We start from the raw sequence: 20,637 nt of genomic DNA, 5'->3' as shown, positions 1-20,637 counted from the left end.
TTGAGTTTTAAAAATGGAAATAAATTGGCAACTACACCAGCTTATATATCACTTGTGACTGTCAATGAGTTGAAATTAGCTGGTGTTTGGTGAAGTAAACTGACAAAATAGAAGAGGAACTTAGGAAATTTTTTCTGTATATTTGCTGATAGATCAACGTCTGTCCAAGCTACTACATAAATACACTGGAAAAGGAATCTATTCTCTAACTACCTAGCCAGCTGTACAATTCTTATTAGCTGTCTTGTAACAGACTAAAGGATAATCCAAAGAATAAATCCAATTGTATATACAAGGTGGGTTACTCTGATGGTAAGCACCCTCCACTTCCAATCAAGAGGTTGTGAGTTCGAGTCACCCCAAGAACAAGGTCGGGAGTTCTTGGATGGAAGGATGCCGAGGGTCTATTGGAAACAGCCTCTCTACCCCAGGGTAGGGGTAAGGTCTGCGTACGCACTACCCTCCCCAGACCCTACTAATGGGATTATACTGGGTTGTTGTTGTTGTTGTTGTTGTATATGCAAGGTGTATTTTCTGTTTCCTACTACTTCGTTCTAGTAAGCCCAAAGAATATTGATCCAATTTGGGCCCAAAACTGTTAAGACCCAACAGTTGAGAAAGAGCTGCTTGAGCCCAATTTGGGCCTAAAGTCTCTCTTTCAGACATAAACATACGAAGCTTATCGGAGATGAGAACTATCCAAAATCTCTGTCAATAGTATGTTGTACCTCCATCGATAAACCTTCATTTTTACAATTATCAGCTCCAAATTTTGTATCATCACCAACACCCCCCTCAAGTTGGAGGGGGAGGAAAGAACCCCCAACTTGCCCAACAGATTGTGATGGATGGGTCCTGTGAGGGATTTAGTAAAGAGATCGGCGAGTTGGGAGGAAGATCAGACATAAGAGAGTGAAATCAGACCGGCAAGAAACTGTTGCCTCACGAAATGGCAGTCGAGCTCGACATGCTTCATTCGTTCATGGAATACCGGATTTTTGGCGATGTGTATCGCGGCCTTACTATCAGAGTGAAGCGGTACTGGAAGGGAGATAGGGATAGAAAGATCTGCGAAAAGACGAACTAACCAGGTTAGTTCAGCCACAACTCGTCTCATGGATCTATATTCCGCTTCAGCGGAGCTAAGAGAAATGGATGTTTGCTTCTTCGATTTCCAGGGAATAGGAGAAGAACCAAGTGAAATGTAGAAACCGCTGACAGATTTTCGTGAATCTGGGCAAGTCCCTCAATCAGAATCACAAAAGGCCATCAATTTGAAAGAGGAAGATGATGACATAAAAAGGCCCAGGCCTGGATCTTTCAGCAAATAGCGAAGTACATGAAAGGCGGCTTGAAGGTGTGGTTGGCGAGGGTCCTGCATGTACTGGCTTAAATGCTGAACTGTGAAGGAGAGGTCTGGTTTGGTATGTGTTAGATAGTTGAGTTTCCCCAGGAGATGGCGATACAGAGTTGGATCAGCAATAGGATCTCCTGTTTTAGCAAGAAGCTTTACCGTAGGGTCTAAAGGACAGGAATCAGTAGACAAGTGCGAGGAGTCAAATTCATGCAAAAGGTCCAAGGTGAATTTTCGTTGACAAAGGATCAGACCCTGAGCTTCTCTGATGACTTCCATACCAAGGAAGAAATGTAAGGTACCTAAGTCTTTAATTCTGAACTCTTGATGAAGAAACTCTTTCAATGTAGTTAATTCAGCATCATCATTGCATGTTAGCAAAATGTCATCAACATAGACTGCAACTATAGAAATAGAGGAGTTTGTCTTCTTGAAAAATAGGGAATAATCATTTAGAGAGTGAGTGAAGCCTTTGAAATTGAGGGCAGCTTTGAGCTTGGCATACCATTGCCTTGATGCCTGGCGAAGTCCATAAAGTGACTTTTTCAGTTTGCAAACGTGATTAGGAGTAGGAGGACTAACCCCAGCAAGAAACCTCATATAAACCTCCTCATTTAAATTGCCATGTAAAAATGCATTGTCTACATCTAATTGGTAAAGTCCCCAGCCTCTCTTCACTTCTGTAGCCAAAATACACCTCATAGTGGTCATTTTAACCACTGGTGAAAACGTTTCAGTGAAATCTATTCCTTCTCGTTGTATGCCACCTCTAATGACCAATCTGGCTTTTAGCCTTTCTATGTTGCCATCTGAGTGTTGCTTGACCTTATATACCCATTTACATGGCAAGGCTTTCCTACCTTGGGGTAATTCTACCACATCCCAGGTTTTATTGAGCTCCAGAACTTCAATTTCTTTTGCCATTGCTTCCTGCCAACCAGGGTGATGAGCAGCCTGTGCATAACTGATAGTCTCTTGGATATTAGACAAAGAGTTAAGCATATGTTGGTTAGAAGAGGTTAATCCAGTAAAGGACACAAAAGTAGGAGTGACTGGAGCTAGGAAACATGAATCAGATACATCTGCGAGGTGAATTGCATTACAAACATAGTCTTTTAGATAAGCAGGTGTGACATGAGGTCTGGTAGATTTCCTGATGAGGGATTCTATCATAGGTACTGAAGCAGGAGTGGAGGAAGAGAAGGTAAGAAAAGTGGAATGTGGGTGAGAAGTGGAAACATGAGAAGAAGTGGTAGACAAGAGAATGTGTGGAGGAGAGGCAGGAGTGGGGAACTTAGGAGAATAAGCAGCAGTAAATGGTGGAGAGGAAACAACATGAGTGGAGGGAATGATAGGTGAAGAATCAGAAAAAGGAGTACTGGTATAAACTTTAGCAAGAGGTAGAGAAGGATTAGGGGAAGAACCAGTGTTTATAGAAGCAAAAGGAAAGAACTCTTCATGAAAAATGACATCCCTAGAGACAAAGGTCTTAAGAGTCTGTAGATTAAGCACCTTATATCCCTTCTTCCCATGTGGATATCCTAAGAAAACACAAGGTAGTGCCCTTGGCTCAAACTTTGGTATGTTGTGTGATATAGTAGAGACAAAACATAAGCAACCAAAACACTTAAAGGTTTGTATAATTGGGTTTGGCTTTGAACAGAACTTCATAAGGGGTTTTGAAGTGTAATATCTTAGAAGGGAACCTGTTAATTAAGTAAGTGGATGTTAATAAAGAGTCTCCCCAATATGTGATATGCAGATATGATTGGTATAGTAAGGCTCTGGATGTTTCTAGTAAATGTCTATGTTTTCTTTCCACAACTCCATTTTGTTGTGGTGTATAGACACATGAAGTTTGATGTATGATCCCTTGTGAGTGAAAATAATCTGACTGAAGGTGCCCACTACCTAATTCAAAAGCATTGTCGGACCTTATAACTTTGACTTTGGTGTGAAACTATCTCTCTACCATGTTTAAGAAGGATTTCAAAACTGTGAAGGCATTAGACTTAGTACTTAATAAATAAGTCTAGGTACCTCTGCTAAAGTCATCAACAATAGTGAGGAAATACTTATAACCATCATATGTAGGACTACTATAGGGTCCCCAGGTGTCCACATGAATCAACTCAAATATTGATTTTGTTGAAATAGAACTTGAAGGAAAAGGGAGTTTAGATTACCTTGCCATAGGACAAATAACACATGGAGTAGAAAATTTGGAACAGGAAGATATTGAAACTGAATAAACATTTCTCATATTGCTTAAAGGCATGTGGCCTAACCTATAATGCCACAGCTTTTCCTTTACATTGGAATCAGAAAGATTAAAACAGGAATTTAAAAAAGGAACAGAACTAGATTTCTATCTAGATACAAAAGTATTTCTAGACTTAGGTAAACTCTTAGAAACTGCAGCTGAAACTCTTGACTTGAGGATGTAGAGACCTCCCTTTTCTTTACCAATCTCCAGAGGGCTCTTCAGTGAAGGGCCCTGCAGCAGAAAACAAGAAAGAGGGGTGAAAAGAACATACTTATGAAGTTGTCTACACAACTTGTGTATAGATAACAAATTGAACCTGAAAGAGGGCACATACAAGACATTATGTAGTACCACATTACGTAAAATTGACACTGAACCTGCGTGTGTAACTCTAACTCTATATGAATTTGGAAGTTTAACCATGAGGGGTTTAGGCAAAGCCTTATATTCTGTGAAAAAGTATTTGTTGAAAGTCATATGCTCAGTTGTTCCACTATCTAATATCCAAGACTCGTTATCAATTTGAATGAAATAGGCATGTGACTTAAAAAAATTGGCTATATCAGCACAACTAAGGTTTGCAGAAGCATCAGAAGTGGAAGTTGCCTGCTGTCACATGTTTGCCTGATGGAGAAGTTACAGAAGCTGTGTTACATTCTCCTGTGTAAGTGTCTGAATCCCTGCATTGTGTGTTCCTTGATTTGCTTCTTCAGCTGAGTTGAATGCAACATTTGCTTGCACTCCTCCTTGAAATTTCCTTTGTTTTGTGAACTTAAAGTCTGTGGGAAAACCATGAATCCTGTAACATTTTTCAATACTGTGTCCTGGTTTCTTACAATAAGCACATATTAATGAGTTTCTTTTTGCATCAAAAACTCTTTTGTTGCCTCTCTGTTCATTGTATTTCTTACCCCCTGCTTGATTGAAAGCAATGAAGGAGGCTGAGTCTCCTGGGTAAGCAGGGCTAGCTTGAATTTCTCTTTGTTTTTCATCTTGCATTACCAATGCATATGCCTGTCCAATAGCGGGGAGTGGAGAGGACAACAGTATGTTGCTCCCAACTCCTATGAAGGTCTCATTCAATCCCATAAGGAATTGCAAGAGCCTTTCATCCTGATGAGCCTTCTGGTTCTTTGCCTTTGCTCCACAGTCACAGTTGAGAGCATCTAGCTCATCCCATAAGCTCTTCATTTTGGTGAAGTAAGTAGACACACTTGAACTCCCCTGCACCACAACACTTAGTTCTTTCTATAGTTGGAAGAGCTTAGCTCCATTTGTTTGACCAAATCTATCTTCCAGGTCACTCCAAAGATCTTTGGCACTCTGGGAATATAACACACTATCTGCTATTTCCTTTGAAAGGGAGTTAAGGAGCCATGAAAACACCATGTCATTTGATCTGGCCCAGGCCTGTTGAAGACCTGAGTTTGCAGCTGGAACAGCTAGGGATCCATCAATGAACCCTAGCTTGTTCTTTGCTGACAAAGCTATCACCACGGCTCTTCTCCAACCACCATAGCTCCTGCCATCAAATACTGATAAACCAGGTTCATTCTTGGGTAATCTGAAGGGTGAAGATAGTAAGGGTGTGTTGAATCAACAACACCACTAGCCATGGAACCTACTGGAAGGGATCCAGCTCCAACGGGAGTGGAAGAAACAACTGAAGGGCTGCTCTGAGATTCAGTAGCCATTTCACACAAGAGAGGGAGAAAAGAGATGTAAAAAAAAGAAATTGGATCGCAAGCACTTCAAGCCTGCTCTGATACCATAACAAAATAGAAGAGGAACTTAGGAAAAATTTTCTGTATATTTGTTGATAGATCAACGTCTGTCCAAGCTACTACATAAATACACTGGAAAAGGAATCTATTCTCTAACTACCTAGCCAGCTGTACAATTCTTATTAGTTGTCTTGTAACAGACTAAAGGATAATCCAAAGAATAAATCAAATTGTATATACAAGGTGTATTTTCTGTTTCCTACTACTTCTTCTAGTAAGCCCAAAGAATATTGATCCAATTTGGGCCCAAAACTGTTAAGACCCAACAGTTGAGAAAGAGCTGCTTGAGCCCAAATGTCTGATGACCCATTAAGTCCAAACCATTGTAACCATTTGATTAATTGCATCCCATCCGTCCATTGGCATTAAAACCTAAAGTCTCTCTTTCAGACATAAACATACGAAGCTTATCAGAGATGAGAACTATCCAGAATCTCTGTCAATAGAATGTTGTACCTCCATCGATAAACCTTCATTTTTACAATTATCAGCTCCAAATTTTGTATCATCACCAACATAAACAAGGGAGACGCAAAATACAAAAACTTGAGATCTCATCATCTCACGTTTACAGCATTTGGATTTGCAAGATGAACTGATGCAATAAAAGAAAAATTAAGCATAAAGTAACTACTCCAAAACAACCTTGCACCTAATAGTTATTATAGTGGTTCCTTCCTTTCCTATGTTGGATAATTGAAATCCTGTAAGACATGGTTTGGTTAATTTAGTCTCAGAATATATAATTTGGGTATATGATGTGTTTAATGTGCCTTATTATTATCAATGTAACACTAAACCAAAATGGGAAGTTAAGAAAGAGTAGTTGCATATATACAAAGTGATAATATGAAAGACGAATGACGTATCAACGCTAAGAGACTTCACGTAAAGACATGAAATAGATGCACTCAACTATGAATTTTGTTCATGAAGCAGAGTACCGTCAATATGTACGCACGGAATGTTTGCTATCTTCAACCAGTATTCTCCTTTCTCCTTCAAGCACTTTTCTTTTAGAAGTGGCGAGCCTCGAATTTCCAGATATGAGATTGTATCAAGCAACTCTTGATTAGGCAAGTGACGAAGCTTGGCGCAGTCCCTTATTAGCAGATGCTCTAGAGAAGACAGATTTACGAGTCCCTTGGAAAGAGATTCAAGATTGCATAGTCTACCAAGCCAAAGTGAGGTTAAACTGGATGGAAGCACGCAATCATCGGGAAATGAAACGAGATCCATGAATCCATCAATGACTGTCAACTTTTGGAGAGTCGTGAGCTTGTGCAGACCCCATTCTGATAGAGGTTTGAGTGTGTGACAGCTGCTGGCCCAAAGTGAAGTTAAGTTGGGAGGCAACTCCTGCTCAGGAAATGACTCGAGACTGGTACAATCATGTAGCATCAGGGACTCAAGTGATGTAAGGCCTCCAATCTGATCAGGCAGTTTGTGGAGATTGCTGCAGCTCCAGATTGAAAGGCTTCTCAGATTATGGGAAGGCAAGCAACCATGTGGGAAAGACTCTAGAGTATCACAACGACTTATGTGCAATTCGACAAGACATGAAAATAAAGTTGGCATTCTTTCTACAGATCTCAGTAACACGGTGAAACTTGGCCAATTAGAAATCCTGAGACGTTCGAAACTACTGCTTCCCTGCAGCAATGTATCTGAAACTGAAGCGAGCTCCCTACAATTATCAATTTGGAGTACCTTAAGAGTAGTTGGCAGTCTGTGAGTTGAAATGGATCTGAGTGATGGGCAGCCGTCAATCTTGAGCTCCTCAAGACAATGGCTCCGATGAGGCAAGGTCTCCAAAGCCACACAATGTGCAATTTCAACTCGTTTAAGCATGGTAGATAGCTCAGCAACATCAAGTGAGACAATTTTCGGGCATGATCTGATGCACAACTGTCTGAGAGATAATGCGTTGTCAAATCCACAGGGAAGATTCTCAAAATTAGAGCACTCACATATGGACAAAGATTCAAGTGTCTGAGGCAATGCATTCTCTTCTAGTGACAAGCACTTCAGTTGGGGACACTTAGAAATTCCCAGATTTTTCAGATTACTGAGATGTTCTATTGAAGATTTACCATCCCACAGTGATATCAGATCCCCACACTCAGTTATATCCAAATCTTCAAGTGACCCCAGATACTGTGTTAACTCTTCAGATAGTAGACTGAGTCCCCAAACACAGCGAATTTTCAGGACCTTTACGGAAAAGATGCCAAAAATGCTTCTAAGGACTTGCACGTTACATTCATCTAAATTCAGCTCACGAAGTACTGGAAAATTAGAGAGAGAAACAACACTCAATTTGGGACAATTACATATGCTAAGCTCATGGAGTCGAGGAAACGCATTGCTGAGCGAAATGTACCATTCCTCCCATTCCGGCAAGTTTTCAAACCTCAGAACTTCCAGTGCTGGAAAACCCAAATTTAAGGGATCATCACCTCCACAAAACTCAGTACCTACCCTTTTCACACATGGCATGTCATGAACATACAATTCTGCAAGAAGCGGCAGCTGCCCAAGTGTTGGCAAGGTGAAGCTTCTACAACCACCTAATGTCAAATGAGTTAAGCTTTTAAGCAAGCCCGGGCTTATCCAACTTGGATATTCTATTCCCCCATAAAACAGTATACTGAGTCTTCCCAAGTTCCCATGAGGTTGTAATAGTTCAAGAACATCCTTTTCAAGTCTTGCATCCCTTGAACCATCAAAATCTTTGTTGAATTCCATCACCAACTCATCAATGCCTTTTTTAGAAGCTAAATCAGCTTCCCTTGCATCTGTAGTATCAGTGACACTCTGCAACTCCGTAATGGCAAGTGTTCCATGGAGATTCGACAGGCTTTTTAGCTCCCACAGTTTCAAGCTATTACTTCTGCCTAATACCATTTTGTGGAGAGTCTGCAGACTTGTCAACTTATAGATTCCTGTGGGCATCTCTTGTAATTGCTCGGTGTCAGCATTATTAAGATGTCTGAGGTTGATTAGATTTCCTAATGTTGCTGGCAACTTAGTGAGTCTGTAGCAACCACACAGCAAAAGGGACTGTAGATTATAGAGAGAACAAATTGATTCTGGTAGCTGCTTAATTGATGTCTCCGATAAGTCAAGGAAGCGCAAATGTATCAAATCACCAACGGAGTTTGGTAGCTCAGCTATGCAATATCCACTTAATGACAGAATTCTCAAGGAACGTAGTTTAGGTAGGAAATCCAATAAGCCTTTTGATATGTAGGACTTCTGCCAACCTTCTAACTTCTGAACCTCTAAGGGTAAAAATGTCCTTAGACCTTGAACGGCATGGAGGGAACTGAACCTTTTAAAAATTTCATACTGCCGACGAACATAAGATGAATGTCTCGCCTTCTGACAATTTGTTGTCCTTTGTGTACCCTCTGATCTTTCATCCAACCTAAAGCATATGTCTCCAGCAACAAACTCGGCTAAATCATGTATTAAATCATGCATCATGAATCTTGATTCATTACCACTAGAATGTTGGAAAAATGACCTCGATAACAGCTCATTAAAGCATTCATCACCCAATTCTTCAAGTATTTTCTTTCCTTCTGATTGCTGCAAGAATCCTTCCCCCATCCACAACAAAATAAGCTCGTCCTTGTCAAACTCATAATCCTTCGGAAATATTGAGCAGTATGCAAAAAAGGGCTTCAAATCAGAAGGGAGATGATAATAGCTCAACCGTAAAACAGGAAGAATGTCACTTTTTTCTTCAGGTAAATCCCATATCTTGCTATTTAGTATATCTTCCCACTCCTTTGGCCTTGATTTTGTTCGCAAGAGACCACCAAGAGTCTTTGCAGCCAAAGGCAAGCCTTTACATTTTTTCACCAATCTCTCACCAATCATCCTCAAGTCCGGCTGTGCATCAAAATTTATTGAACCCAAAGCATGCTGACAGAATAATGATAGGCAATCACTACTTGCTAACTCCTTCAATCGATAAGGAGTAACAGAACTCATAACAGATGCAACACCCTCATTGCGCGTCGTGACAACAATTTTACTTCCAGGCAGTCCAACTCGCAAGGGACTCAGAAGGAGATCCCACATTCCGTAATTCTCATTCCATACATCATCAAGTACAAGAAGAAACCTGTTCTTCGAAAGCTTCTCCTTTAAACTTACTTGAAGCATATCCAAGCCCTTAATCTCTCTACTTTCGGGTGCCACAGACTCAAAAATCAAGTTGGTTATGCCCAATACATCAAAAACTTCAGAAACACAGACCCAAATCTTCAAATCGAAGCAATCATTAATTTTGGCATCATTGTATGCAAGTTGAGCAAGGGTTGTCTTGCCAACACCACCCATTCCAACAATTGGAATGATACAAGCTTCAAAATCACAATTTCCCTGATTACTCAGCAATAAATCAAGAATGGCATGCTTATCCTTTTCACGGCCATAAACTCTAGATTCATCCACTAAGGAAGTTGTAGGCATCCGTTCTCTCATTCTAATAAAACTAAACCTCCCTCCATTATTTTCACTCAAGCCTAAATCAATTTTCTGCTGTGCCATCTCTAGTAATCTAGAGTTGATCTTCCCTAGCTTGGACTCTAAAGTATGGTTAAACTTCAAAGTACTAGGAGTCAAACTGGTACAGCAAGTAGGGATCAGTTTTTGTAACTTACTTCTCTTGGAATTAAATTCTGTCATCATTTTGCGCCGGAAAATCTCTGTGGAAACCTCATCAAGAACATCATCCAAGTCATAAGCCAAGTCCCTGAGATCTTCTAGCCACAATTTCACAGCTTTATCAGTGATTTGCTTCTCTTCAGCATCAGCAAGCGCTGCCAGAATCTTGGACAATGTTCTGCTCCATTTCTTGAGCTGAAACTGGATTCCTTCTTTTCTTGCAAAGTTCAAAATCTCCCCAGAAGCTAACTTCTCAAACAACACAGTGATGAATGCTAAAAGAAACACCTCTGCTACAGCCATATTTCAACTCCCTACTAGAGATCAATTGGATACAATTTACTATCTTTTCACTTTTCAGTGGAAAAAAGATATATGATCAGCGAAAAACTGTGAATGCTATGGATTTGAAGCTCATGTATCAAATTGAATGAGGATTCAAAAAGGAATGTATGTTTACTTTTGCTAAGTCTAGGGTCAACTACAATGAGTCAACATTTTGCTGAAAGCCACCACCACAGTGGGTGCCAAGCCGGTTGTCGACTAATCATGTTTTCTCCTTTTTAATTTAACTAGTTTTAGTTTTAGTGTACGATACTTTGCACGTGTAAATCGTGCATTTACCGTCTTCTTTTCTGTAATTTAGGAATAATTAATTATATATAACGTAAAATTCACCTCGAAAAATTAATATATTTTCACGTTAATATATTTCCTCTCTAAAAGTTGATCTGTTGAAGACTTGTTCTAACAAATGATTTGGAGTAGCGTATGCAGCTGTTCAAATATGTAGCCGAAACACCAAACTATCTTTTAATTAGTTGGCTAACAAATGTGCAAAAGGATTTTGTTACATTATCCATTTGACTTTTTTCACAATTTCCTTCGATAAACTTTTTATATGAATTTTTATGTAATATATATTGCACAACTCATTGTTTCTAGAAAAGTGAAATTCAAAATAACATGCATTATGTCATGGGCGGCTTTCCAGCCATGCCCCATGACCCTTTGGACGCGCCCCGTGGCGTCCTGGCAAGCTTCCCAACGCCCATCGCCACGGTCGGCCCCGTGGTCTCGGCAGCTCCAAGTGACAAGCGCGCATGTGCCTCTGTCGCCCCACCGATAGCTATCGCTAGCGCGCAGCCACAGGCAGATGCCAACAGCGCCGCGCGCGCAGACCCTGATGCTAAAGACAAAGTTGCTGCCAACGTACTTGTTTCTGCTTTGTAGAAGACTAAATCCTTTTCATTGTAAATATAGAGTAGTTTTACTGCATTTTCTTTAAGTGTGATTTTTCAACTTTTGTAGGTCTAGTCATGTAATTTTGGTTTATTTTTTTTAAGCATTATTAAGGGGGACCAAGCAATCAAACTTTCAAGCAAGCAAATAATTCTTTGTACTAGTGTCTCTCCCCCCGACACCGTATTGTTTTTCTGTAATAGCTTTCATTCAATGCAATCAAGCTTTCTTTCATTCTCAATTCTCTTTTCTGCTCTCTCTTTCAATTGATCACGACATTGATTTTTCCGTACGGCACTGACAATCTAGTCTAGCGTACGGAGGGAACCTCAGGTGGCGGACAGGAATCGCACTGACATCAGTTGCTTAGCCTTACGTCGCCCTTCCAAGGAACTTTAGGAAGGCGCCGCATAACAGTTGGTACAAGAGCCTAGGCTCGACATCGGACGAGGGATTACATTGCAATTACCATCATTTCTGACCATGGTGAATTATGGGGATCGCATTGCGACCCTTGAGGGAATGGTTGACACATTACGGCCCGTCGTGGAAATGGTGTCTGACCTAAAGACCAGCCTAGTGCAAAGGTTGGACGACCTGGACCGCAGACTGATCTAGGCCGAAGTTGACATAGAAAACATCAGTCGCGACTCTGAAGGAGACCGGCAAACGGCAGCCACAGAGGCAACCGAAATTTTTGGTAAATTTGAGGTCCTCCAACAGGAGCACGCCGAGGATTTAGCCAACAGGGCACAAGAGGCAGACGGGGTGACTGTCATGCAACAAACTATAGACAACTTGACAGGCCAGCTCAACGTTGTCAATGCTGCTTTACAAGGCCTGCTTCGAGGAGGTGGAAACCAAATCGGGGGTATTGTGAACCTCGCCCCTATGGCCCAAAAACTGAAAATTCCTAAGCCAAAGCCATACAGTGGAGCTCGGAATGCCAAAGAAGTGGAAAACTTCATCTTCAACATCGAACAATACTTCAATGTTGTGGGAGGCCTAGAAGAAGTTAAGAAGGTATCAACTGCTGCCATGTATCTTCAGGGTGATGCCAAACTTTGGTGGCGGGTGAAATACGAAGCCATCAAGGCTGGTGAAGATGCCCTTGAGACATGGGCAGAACTGAAGGCAGCCATACGCCTACAGTTCTTCCCCGAAAATGTTGAGTACAATGCTAGGAGAAAGCTACGGGAGCTCCGCCAGACCAAATCAGTGCGGGATTACGTGCGGGAATTCTCTGCGCTCATGCTGAACATCCACGACATAGGGGATAAAGACAAACTCTTTACCTTCCTGGAAGGGTTGATACCTTATGCCCGCATGGAGTTGCAAAGACAAAGGGTAGACACGTTACCTAAGGCAATCCAAGCAGCAGAGTGCCTTGGGGATTATCAAGTGGAAGCCCGGAAGGACAGGCCTCAACAGCCTGTCCGAGGAGGATACAAAGGAGGCCAGCGGAACACTGGTGGCCCTAGCAGAAGTGGAGGAGACCAGAGTGCAACCAAATCTAAGGCTCCCTCCTCAAGCAGTACTAGCGTTGTATCTAACAATAATGATCGGGGGAGGAAAACCCCCTTAGGATGTCGTCATTGCGGCAGACCACATTGGAATAATGAATGCCCACATGCACAGATGAACGCCCATCAAGCTTTTGAGGATGGGACAGATGACGATGCCGATGATGCGGACCAGACCGAACCAGTAGGTGCATTCAATGCCATTGTTGGCTCTATTTCTGAGCCCCTAGCGGGAACCAGTGCTGGTATCCGTAAGAAGAAGGACCTCTATCCAATCGCCAAGAAAGGAAAAAAGAAGGCGAACGAGAGGACTCCTCCTCATCAAGAGAGGACCTTAATGTTCGTTGACATGAAGGTAAATGGCAAGCCCATTCGGGCGATGATAGACACGGGTGCTACCCATAACTACTTAGCCTCGACTCAGGTGGAGCGCTTTGGCCTAGTTGTAGGAAAGGGCAAAGGTCATGTTAAGGCTATCAACTCACCACCTCAGCCAGTGGGTGGAATAGCCAAAGAAGTAATGGTGAAACTTGGCCCTTATGAAGGAAAGTCCACCCTGCGCGTGGTAATCATAGATGACTTCGAGTTGATAGTGGGGTTGAAATTCCTGAGACATACTAATACCATGCCCGCACTGTATGCAGACTTGCTACTGATGATGGGAGAAAATGGAGCTAATCCTTGCATTATTCCGTGCATTTCCATGAAGATGGCCGCCGAGAACATCTCGGCTTTGCAGTTGAAGAAGGGGGTAAAAAGACATGAACCCACGTTCCTGGCTACCCTCTGCATGGAAGATATAGAATGCTCCTCGGGTCCCATTCCTGCACACGTGAAGGAGTTGCTTCTGGAATTTGAAGACATCATGCCACAAGACATGCCAAAAGCGTATTCCGCCTAGGCGAACTGTGGACCATGAGATTGAGTTGGTGCCGGGTGCGAAGCCACCTGCCCGGGCACCGTACAGAATGTCACAACCCGAACTCACCGAGCTTCGGAGACAACTGGCGGAAATGCTAGACACAGGGATCATCGTATCCTCCAAGTCCCTATACGGGTCCCCTGTGCTATTCCAAAAGAAACATGATGGTAGTTTATGACTCTGCGTGGATTACCGGGCTCTAAACAAAATCACCGTAAAAAATAAGTACCCTATTCCGCTAATGGCAGACTTATTTGATAGACTGGGTGGTGCGACGGTATTCACCAAAATAGACCTGAGGACAGGTTATTGGCAAGTTCGGATTGCAGAGGGTGATGAGCACAAGACGACCTATGTGACAAGATATGGGTCGTACGACTTCCTGGTTATGCCCTTTGGCTTGACTAACGCGCCAGCCACATTTTGCACCTTGATGAGCCAAGTTTTCCGAGAATACATTGATGAATTCGTCGTGGTTTATTTGGATGACATTGTAGTATATAGCCAAACACTGGAAGAACACCTGAGCATTTGCGGAAGGTCCTAGCCCGATTACGGGAGCACGAATTATATGCGAAGCTATCCAAGTGCTCCTTTGCTTAGAAACAAATTGACTTCCTCGGACATGTCATCGAGGAAGGGCGGATCAAGATGGACCAGCAGAAGATTCAGGCCATCACAGAATGTCCGCCTCCTAAGGATATCTACGCCTTGAGGTCGTTCCTTGGCCTATGCAACTTCTATCGGCATTTTGTGAAAAGTTACTCCCTCATTGCGGTGCCGCTGACAGAACTTCTCAAGAAAGTCACACCGTGGGACTGGGGCCCCAAGGGGGCAGAGGCCTTCAACACATTGAAAATGGCTATGTCTAGTAGCCAGTCTTGGCCCTCCCTGACTTGGCCAAGCCATTCGAAGTGCAAACGGATGCCTCCGACTATGCACTTGGTGGAGTATTGCTACAAGAAGGGCATCCCGTAGCGTACGAGAGCTGGAAACTGAAGGATGCAGAGCGGCGCTATGCCGCCCATGAGAAAGAATTATTGGTTGTCGTTCATTGCTTACGCCTTTGGAGATATTATCTACTGGGAGCCCCATTCGTGGTCAAGACAGACAACGCAGCCGTTAGCCATTTCATGACCCAGCCAAAGCTGAATGGTCGATAGGCTAGGTGGCAGGAACTCCTAGCGGAATTTCACTTCAACCTGGAGTACCGAAGTGAGAAGACCAATCATGTTGCTGATGCACTCGGACGGAGAGTTGATCTAGCATCGGTGTGTGTACTCGCCGCCCTAAAGGGAAGCAAAGTAACCACCACCATAAAAGACCAGATACGGGATCTACTCATCAAGGATCCTACTGCATAGTATTTGATTGATTTGGTAGGACAAGGCAAGACTCGCCAGTTCTACACCGAAGATGGTTTCCTGAAAATGAAAGAGAACCGACTTTATGTTCCTAAAGGAGGAGATCTGTGAAGGGCTCTTCTGGCAGAATGCCACGATACTTTGTGGGCCGGTCATCCCAGTGAGTAACGCACCATAGCATTGCTTCGCCATGCATATTATTGGCCTCAAATGGTCGATGACGTCGCTCAGTATATGAAGACTTGTCTAGTATACCAGAAGGATAAGTCAGACCGCTTGACGCAGGCAGGGCTCTTGGAACCACTAGCTATCCCAAAAAGACCTTGGGAAAGCATTTCCCTGGACTTCATCACCAGATTGCCCAAGGTCGGAGATCTCACAACTATCTTGGTTGTGGTGGATCGGTTTTTCAAGTATGCTATCTTTATAGCAACCCCACAATATATATCAGCAGAAGATACAATTCGACTCTTCTTCTCTCATGTCGTCAAATATTGGGACCTACCTAATGACATTGTTAGTGATCGCGACTCACGCTTCACTAGCAATTTCTGGACCCAACTCTTTAAGTGTCTCGGGTCAAAATTGAGTCATAGCTCAAGTTTTCATCCACAATCTGATGGCCAGACGGAGCGATTCAGTGGCATGCTAGAGGAATATCTCCGGCACTTTGTGACCGGATCGCAGAAGAACTGGGTGAAGCTTCTGGATGCTGCTCAACTGTGTTTCAATTCACAAAAGAGCACAAGTACCAACAAAAGTGCTTTTGAAATTGTTACCGGATAGCAACCGCTACTCCCACACACAGTGAACGCACCAAACATCTCAAAATCTCCTCGGGCTGCTAGCTTCTCAAAAGAATGGAAGCAAAATTTGGAGATAGTGTGGAGCTATCTTGTCAAAGCCCAAAAGCGGATAAAGAGGCATGCTGATCAGAATTGCCGCTTTGTTGAATACCAAGTGGGAGACAAAGTGATGGTCAAAATCCCAAAGCGGTACTTGTTTGCAGAGGTCCATGACCCTCGCCTATTGCAAAAATATATTAGACCCTTGTCCATTGAAAGACGCATTGGGAAAGTTGCATACCGGGTGGATACCCCAGCTTGGTGGAAAATCCATCCTATTTTCCATGTCAGTCTACTGAAATATTTTCGGGAAGAAATTGAGGATCCTTCACGAAGCCAACTCACAATACCAAGTATTCGAGGTCCCAATTCAACTGGGAAAAGGCGTGCTGAAGCTATTCTTGATGATCGAGTGATTCACGCCTCAAGAAAAGATCACCAAGAGTTCTTGGTGAAATGACAGGGATGTAATGCAGAGGAGAATACTTGGGAGAGGGGAACAAACCTCAAAGCCTACAAGAGCCTGATTGATGATTACCTTGCAAGGAAGGCGCCGAGGACGTCGCCAACTCCGGTGGGGGAGAATGTCATGGGCGGCTTTCCAGCCATGCCCCATGACCCATTGGACGCGCCCCGTGGCGTCCTGGCAAGCTTCCCAACGCCCATCGCCACGGTTGGCCCCGTGGTCTCGGCAGCTCCAAGTGACAAGCGCGCATGTGCCTCTGTCGCCCCACCGATAGCCATCGCCAGCGCCCATCCATAGGCAGATGCCAACAGCGCCGTGTGCACAGACCCTGATGCTAAAGACAAAGTTGCTGTCAACGGACTTGTTTCTGCTTTATAGAAGACTAAGTCCTTTTCATTGTAAATATAGAGTAGTTTTACTGCATTTTCTTTAAATGGGATTTTTCAGCTTTTATAGGTCTAGTCATGTAACTTTGGTTTATTTTTTTTAAGCATTATTAAGGGGGACCAAGTAATCAAACTTTCAAGCAAGCAAACACGTCTCTGTACTGGTGTCTCTCCCTCCGATACCGTGTTGCTTTTTTGTAATAGCTTTCATTCAATGCAATCAAGCTTTCTTTCATTCTCAATTCTCTTTTCTGCTCTCTCTTTCAATTGATCACGACATTAGTTTTCCCATATGGCAATAACAATCTAGTCTAGCGCACGGAGGGGACCTCAGGTGGCGGACAACAATCGCACTGATATCGGTTGCTTAGCCTTACATCGCCCTTCTAAGGAACTTCAGGAAGGCGCCGCGTAACAATTATCATGATATATGTGAAACAAATAACGAAAGATCATGATATATTTGACCTTGTACTTTAAAAGAGTAAATTATTTTCAATCTAAAAGTATAAAAATGTGAACATCTTCAATTTCAAACTAACAATAGGTAGAAGATGCAAGTATCTCAAAGACTCAAACCATCTGAAAAAAAATTGCATCTAACTTTAACAAATTGATCGAGCAACAATAGGTAAAGGAACTACTACATAAGTCAATGGCAAAAATGGTAAAAAAGGTAGAAGTCTAAACCAAACAAGAAAGTATACATGCTGATGCTACCCAAAATCAATGCTTAGTAGCAGTCTTAGCCTTAATTGTAGGATTCTAATGAATCTTATTAATTACAACAATCTCAATCATAATTAGAATTTAATATTCCCTCCATTTTAAATTAGATGAGATAGTTTGACTGGACACAAAGTTTAAGAAAAAAAAACTTTTAAATAATGTGGTCCTAAAAGTTTAAGGTGCAAAAACTTTGTGGGACCATGACATTTGTTTGGGTATAAAAGCTTCTTATTAAGGGTAAAATAAAAAGTTTAAACCTAAATTATTTCCAAATATAAAAATATGTCATTTTTTTTAACGGATTAATAAGCAAAGTGTGTCATTTAAATTGAGATAGAGGGAATAAACTTTTAAGCTTTGCAATATGAAAATTAATGTTCTTGAAACTAAAGAGTTAATTCCTTGTTTTAAATTGAAAATTGATATATTGCCGATTTTTGGTCTTAGTTCATTATCAAAACGTTGAACATTAAAAACCAGTTTGAAATTATATGACTGAATTCTGCATATTCCATTTTGAATCATATATGAATGCGAAATATATATAACCATATTTATTAGAAGAAATATATTCGATTTTGGAATTTCTAAATACAATATTAGGACTTTCAACATAATTCAATTAACTAAAAGTTTATTAACCAAAATTTTAGTTAATACGCAGACCTTGCCCCTACTCTGAGGTAGAGAGGCTATTTCCGATAGATCCTCGGCTCCCTCCCTCCAAGAACTCTCCACATTGCTCTTGCTCTTGGGGTGACTCGAACTCACAAACTCTTGGTTGGAAGTGGAGGGTGCTCACCATTAGAGCAACCCACACTTGTTAGACTTTTAAAGTATTAAATATTAAAAAAATTAAATTACAATTTTATCCGATGTCATTAGAAACCAAAATTTAGAAAAAGTAATTGTTTAAAATTCGGAAGAACTAAAACGAGTGCGAAGCTTACGTGTCACTTGAGTTTGAGTCAAATAATGATTAAATTGCTTATAACAAAATAAAGAAAAGGAAAAACTTGAAGATAAAAACTTTTCTAAGATTCCTAATGTGTTTAAAATTTCTTTTCGTTTTTGCTTACCCGAATAGCCAATAAGTTTGGTAGAATTAGACTAAAAAAGATGTAAAATTTACGTTTAATTTGGATTTGGACAAAGCTAGAATTTTATTTTATTTAAGTTGAAGTCTAATAATGATTAAATCATTTCTAACAAAATAAAAAACGCAAAGACTTGAAAATAATTATGATTTCAAATGAGGAAAGAATTTAATAATCAAAATTTAGTAGATTTCAAATTCGTAAATATTAGGATAATAATTTAATTACGATTTTATCCAATGTAAAAATTATTTTTAAAGGGTAAAAAAAGCGAACGACATTTCGCTAAGTGACTTCGTGCTTTTAATATTATATAGATAGATATAGATGGATAAATAAACATTCATGTAATATGACTAGTTGCAGATGCACTCTTTGTATTTCAAAATTATACTTTTAAATCTCTTATACAATGTAAATTCTACACAAATATTAGTTTGTATAATATTTTTATTTTACATGAGTCTTATTATTTTGTTCTGAGTTTGGAATATCCGTAATTAGTTGCTTTATTGAAATAGAATAATTTAAAGAGAAATTAAAATTGCAAATAGAAAGCTCAATGCATTTAATTTCATAAATTTAAGAAAGAGAACAAACATTTTGTTAAAAATTGTTATTCAATTATTTGATTAAAAAAGAGAATAAGCATTTATGAAACGTGTATTTCACGTGAGACTATCTTTTTGTTAGCAATTTTTTTCTAGAAATAATAGTTTATTTTTATATTCGAACACAATTCACCTTTAGACTTGGCATTTTAATGACATGTTATTATAATTATAAAAATCTCATAGTATATTGATACCACAAGTTCAAATCAGATCAAATTGTGCACATTAATTCAAAACGGAGGCAGTGGCAATAAGTATGATTAAAAGACCAAACAATATGGTACTCAAATATCATTTGATAAAATGTAATTTTGTAAGTTATTATCTAACACTATGCAGGTGCGGTCCAACCTCATCGGAGGCCTAAAGCAAAATCTTAATAAGAGGCCTTAATATCTATATATGTATATAATTTAATGAACATCATTTTTTAAAAAAATAAACAAGTGAGGATGTGGAAATAAAAAAAATGAGAACTTAGTTTTTATAAAATACAGAAAATTAAATGAATTTAACGTTGATTGCATCACAACTGAAATGAGAGAACCCAGAAAACATAAATGACTCTTTTTTGTTAGTAAGTTCCTTTCTATATTTGGTAACAATTCAACTTTAGATTTTTCATTTTACCATTAATGAGATGATTTCTAGCCCAAAAACTTATATGATTTATTTAAGATTACAAGTTTCAAAAGCCTTCCTTTATTTCATAAAATCCATGTTCAGTCAAACACTTTCATATAAATTGGGACGGAGAGAGTATAATTTATGTAAGAAAAATAAATAATAAGTTAGATTATTAGATATAGTTACGTGACCAACTAATGAATAGAGAAATATAATTAAATAAAAAAGTAAAATAAGATTGACAAACAACTATTTTAGTTATATTAATTAGAGGAAGAAATCGAGTTATTAAAAATTAATATGACAATAAAGAAATAAATTTATCAATAATAAAAGATAATTATATAAATAATATACTATTATATATAAAAAAATATTAATAATTTTAAAGCCTAAAATAAGTGTTACACTTGATTTAGGGTTGGGCTGCGCTGGTACTATGTCATGACTCATGAGCAAGAAGGTACTAACAAAGTAATAAGATACGCTCTAGCAAAACATAGCAATTTTATTGGATAAAGTGCTAATGATATGATGACAATATTTACATTATTTATTACTAATAGTAGTAGTAGTAAAAATCAAGAGTGGTCACAAGTCACAACTGGGAGCTTCGTTGGCGAGAAGTGACGTGTTAGAATTTAATTTGTTGGAATGATCTGTTGAAATCCGAATCGACATAGAAAAGTCAATAGTCAAATCTCGTTACCTTTCCTCCTCTTTCCCATGTGCTTTCCT

General features: G+C 40.2%; 2 protein-coding genes across 2 annotated transcripts; both read right to left on the bottom strand.

Annotated features, from left to right (window-relative positions):
• Positions 1-4,868: 4,868 nt before the first annotated feature.
• Positions 4,869-5,314, bottom strand: LOC138907125 (uncharacterized). The gene is made up of 2 exons (XM_070197342.1): positions 5,242-5,314; positions 4,869-5,155 (listed from the first exon to the last, which is right to left on the bottom strand). Exons 1-2 carry the CDS (start codon positions 5,312-5,314, stop codon positions 4,869-4,871), a joined length of 360 nt encoding a protein of 119 aa, XP_070053443.1.
• Positions 5,315-6,163: 849 nt separating this feature from the next.
• Positions 6,164-10,605, bottom strand: LOC104086719 (putative disease resistance RPP13-like protein 1). Its single transcript, XM_009591042.4, has one exon. It carries the CDS (start codon positions 10,385-10,387, stop codon positions 6,320-6,322), a length of 4,068 nt encoding a protein of 1,355 aa, XP_009589337.1. The 5' UTR covers positions 10,388-10,605; the 3' UTR covers positions 6,164-6,319.
• Positions 10,606-20,637: the final 10,032 nt, after the last annotated feature.

Source organism: Nicotiana tomentosiformis, chromosome 1 (assembly GCF_000390325.3).
Source record: "Nicotiana tomentosiformis chromosome 1, ASM39032v3, whole genome shotgun sequence".
NCBI classification, from domain to species: Eukaryota; Viridiplantae; Streptophyta; class Magnoliopsida; order Solanales; family Solanaceae; genus Nicotiana; species Nicotiana tomentosiformis.
The sequence above is the reverse complement of the archived record's forward strand: the minus strand, read 5'-3'. Positions and strand labels throughout refer to the sequence as shown.

Bases quoted from the DNA above. Each gene is read 5' to 3' on its own strand.
- LOC138907125 (XM_070197342.1), bottom strand. From the start codon at position 5,314: ATGGCTACTGAATCTCAGAGCAGCCCTTCAGTTGTTTCTTCCACTCCC. The intron at 5,156-5,241 runs GTTCCATGGCTA...CTGGTTTATCAG, and splicing joins AGCTGGATCCCTTCCAGTAG to TATTTGATGGCAGGAGCTAT.
- LOC104086719 (XM_009591042.4), bottom strand. From the start codon at position 10,387: ATGGCTGTAGCAGAGGTGTTTCTTTTAGCATTCATCACTGTGTTGTTT.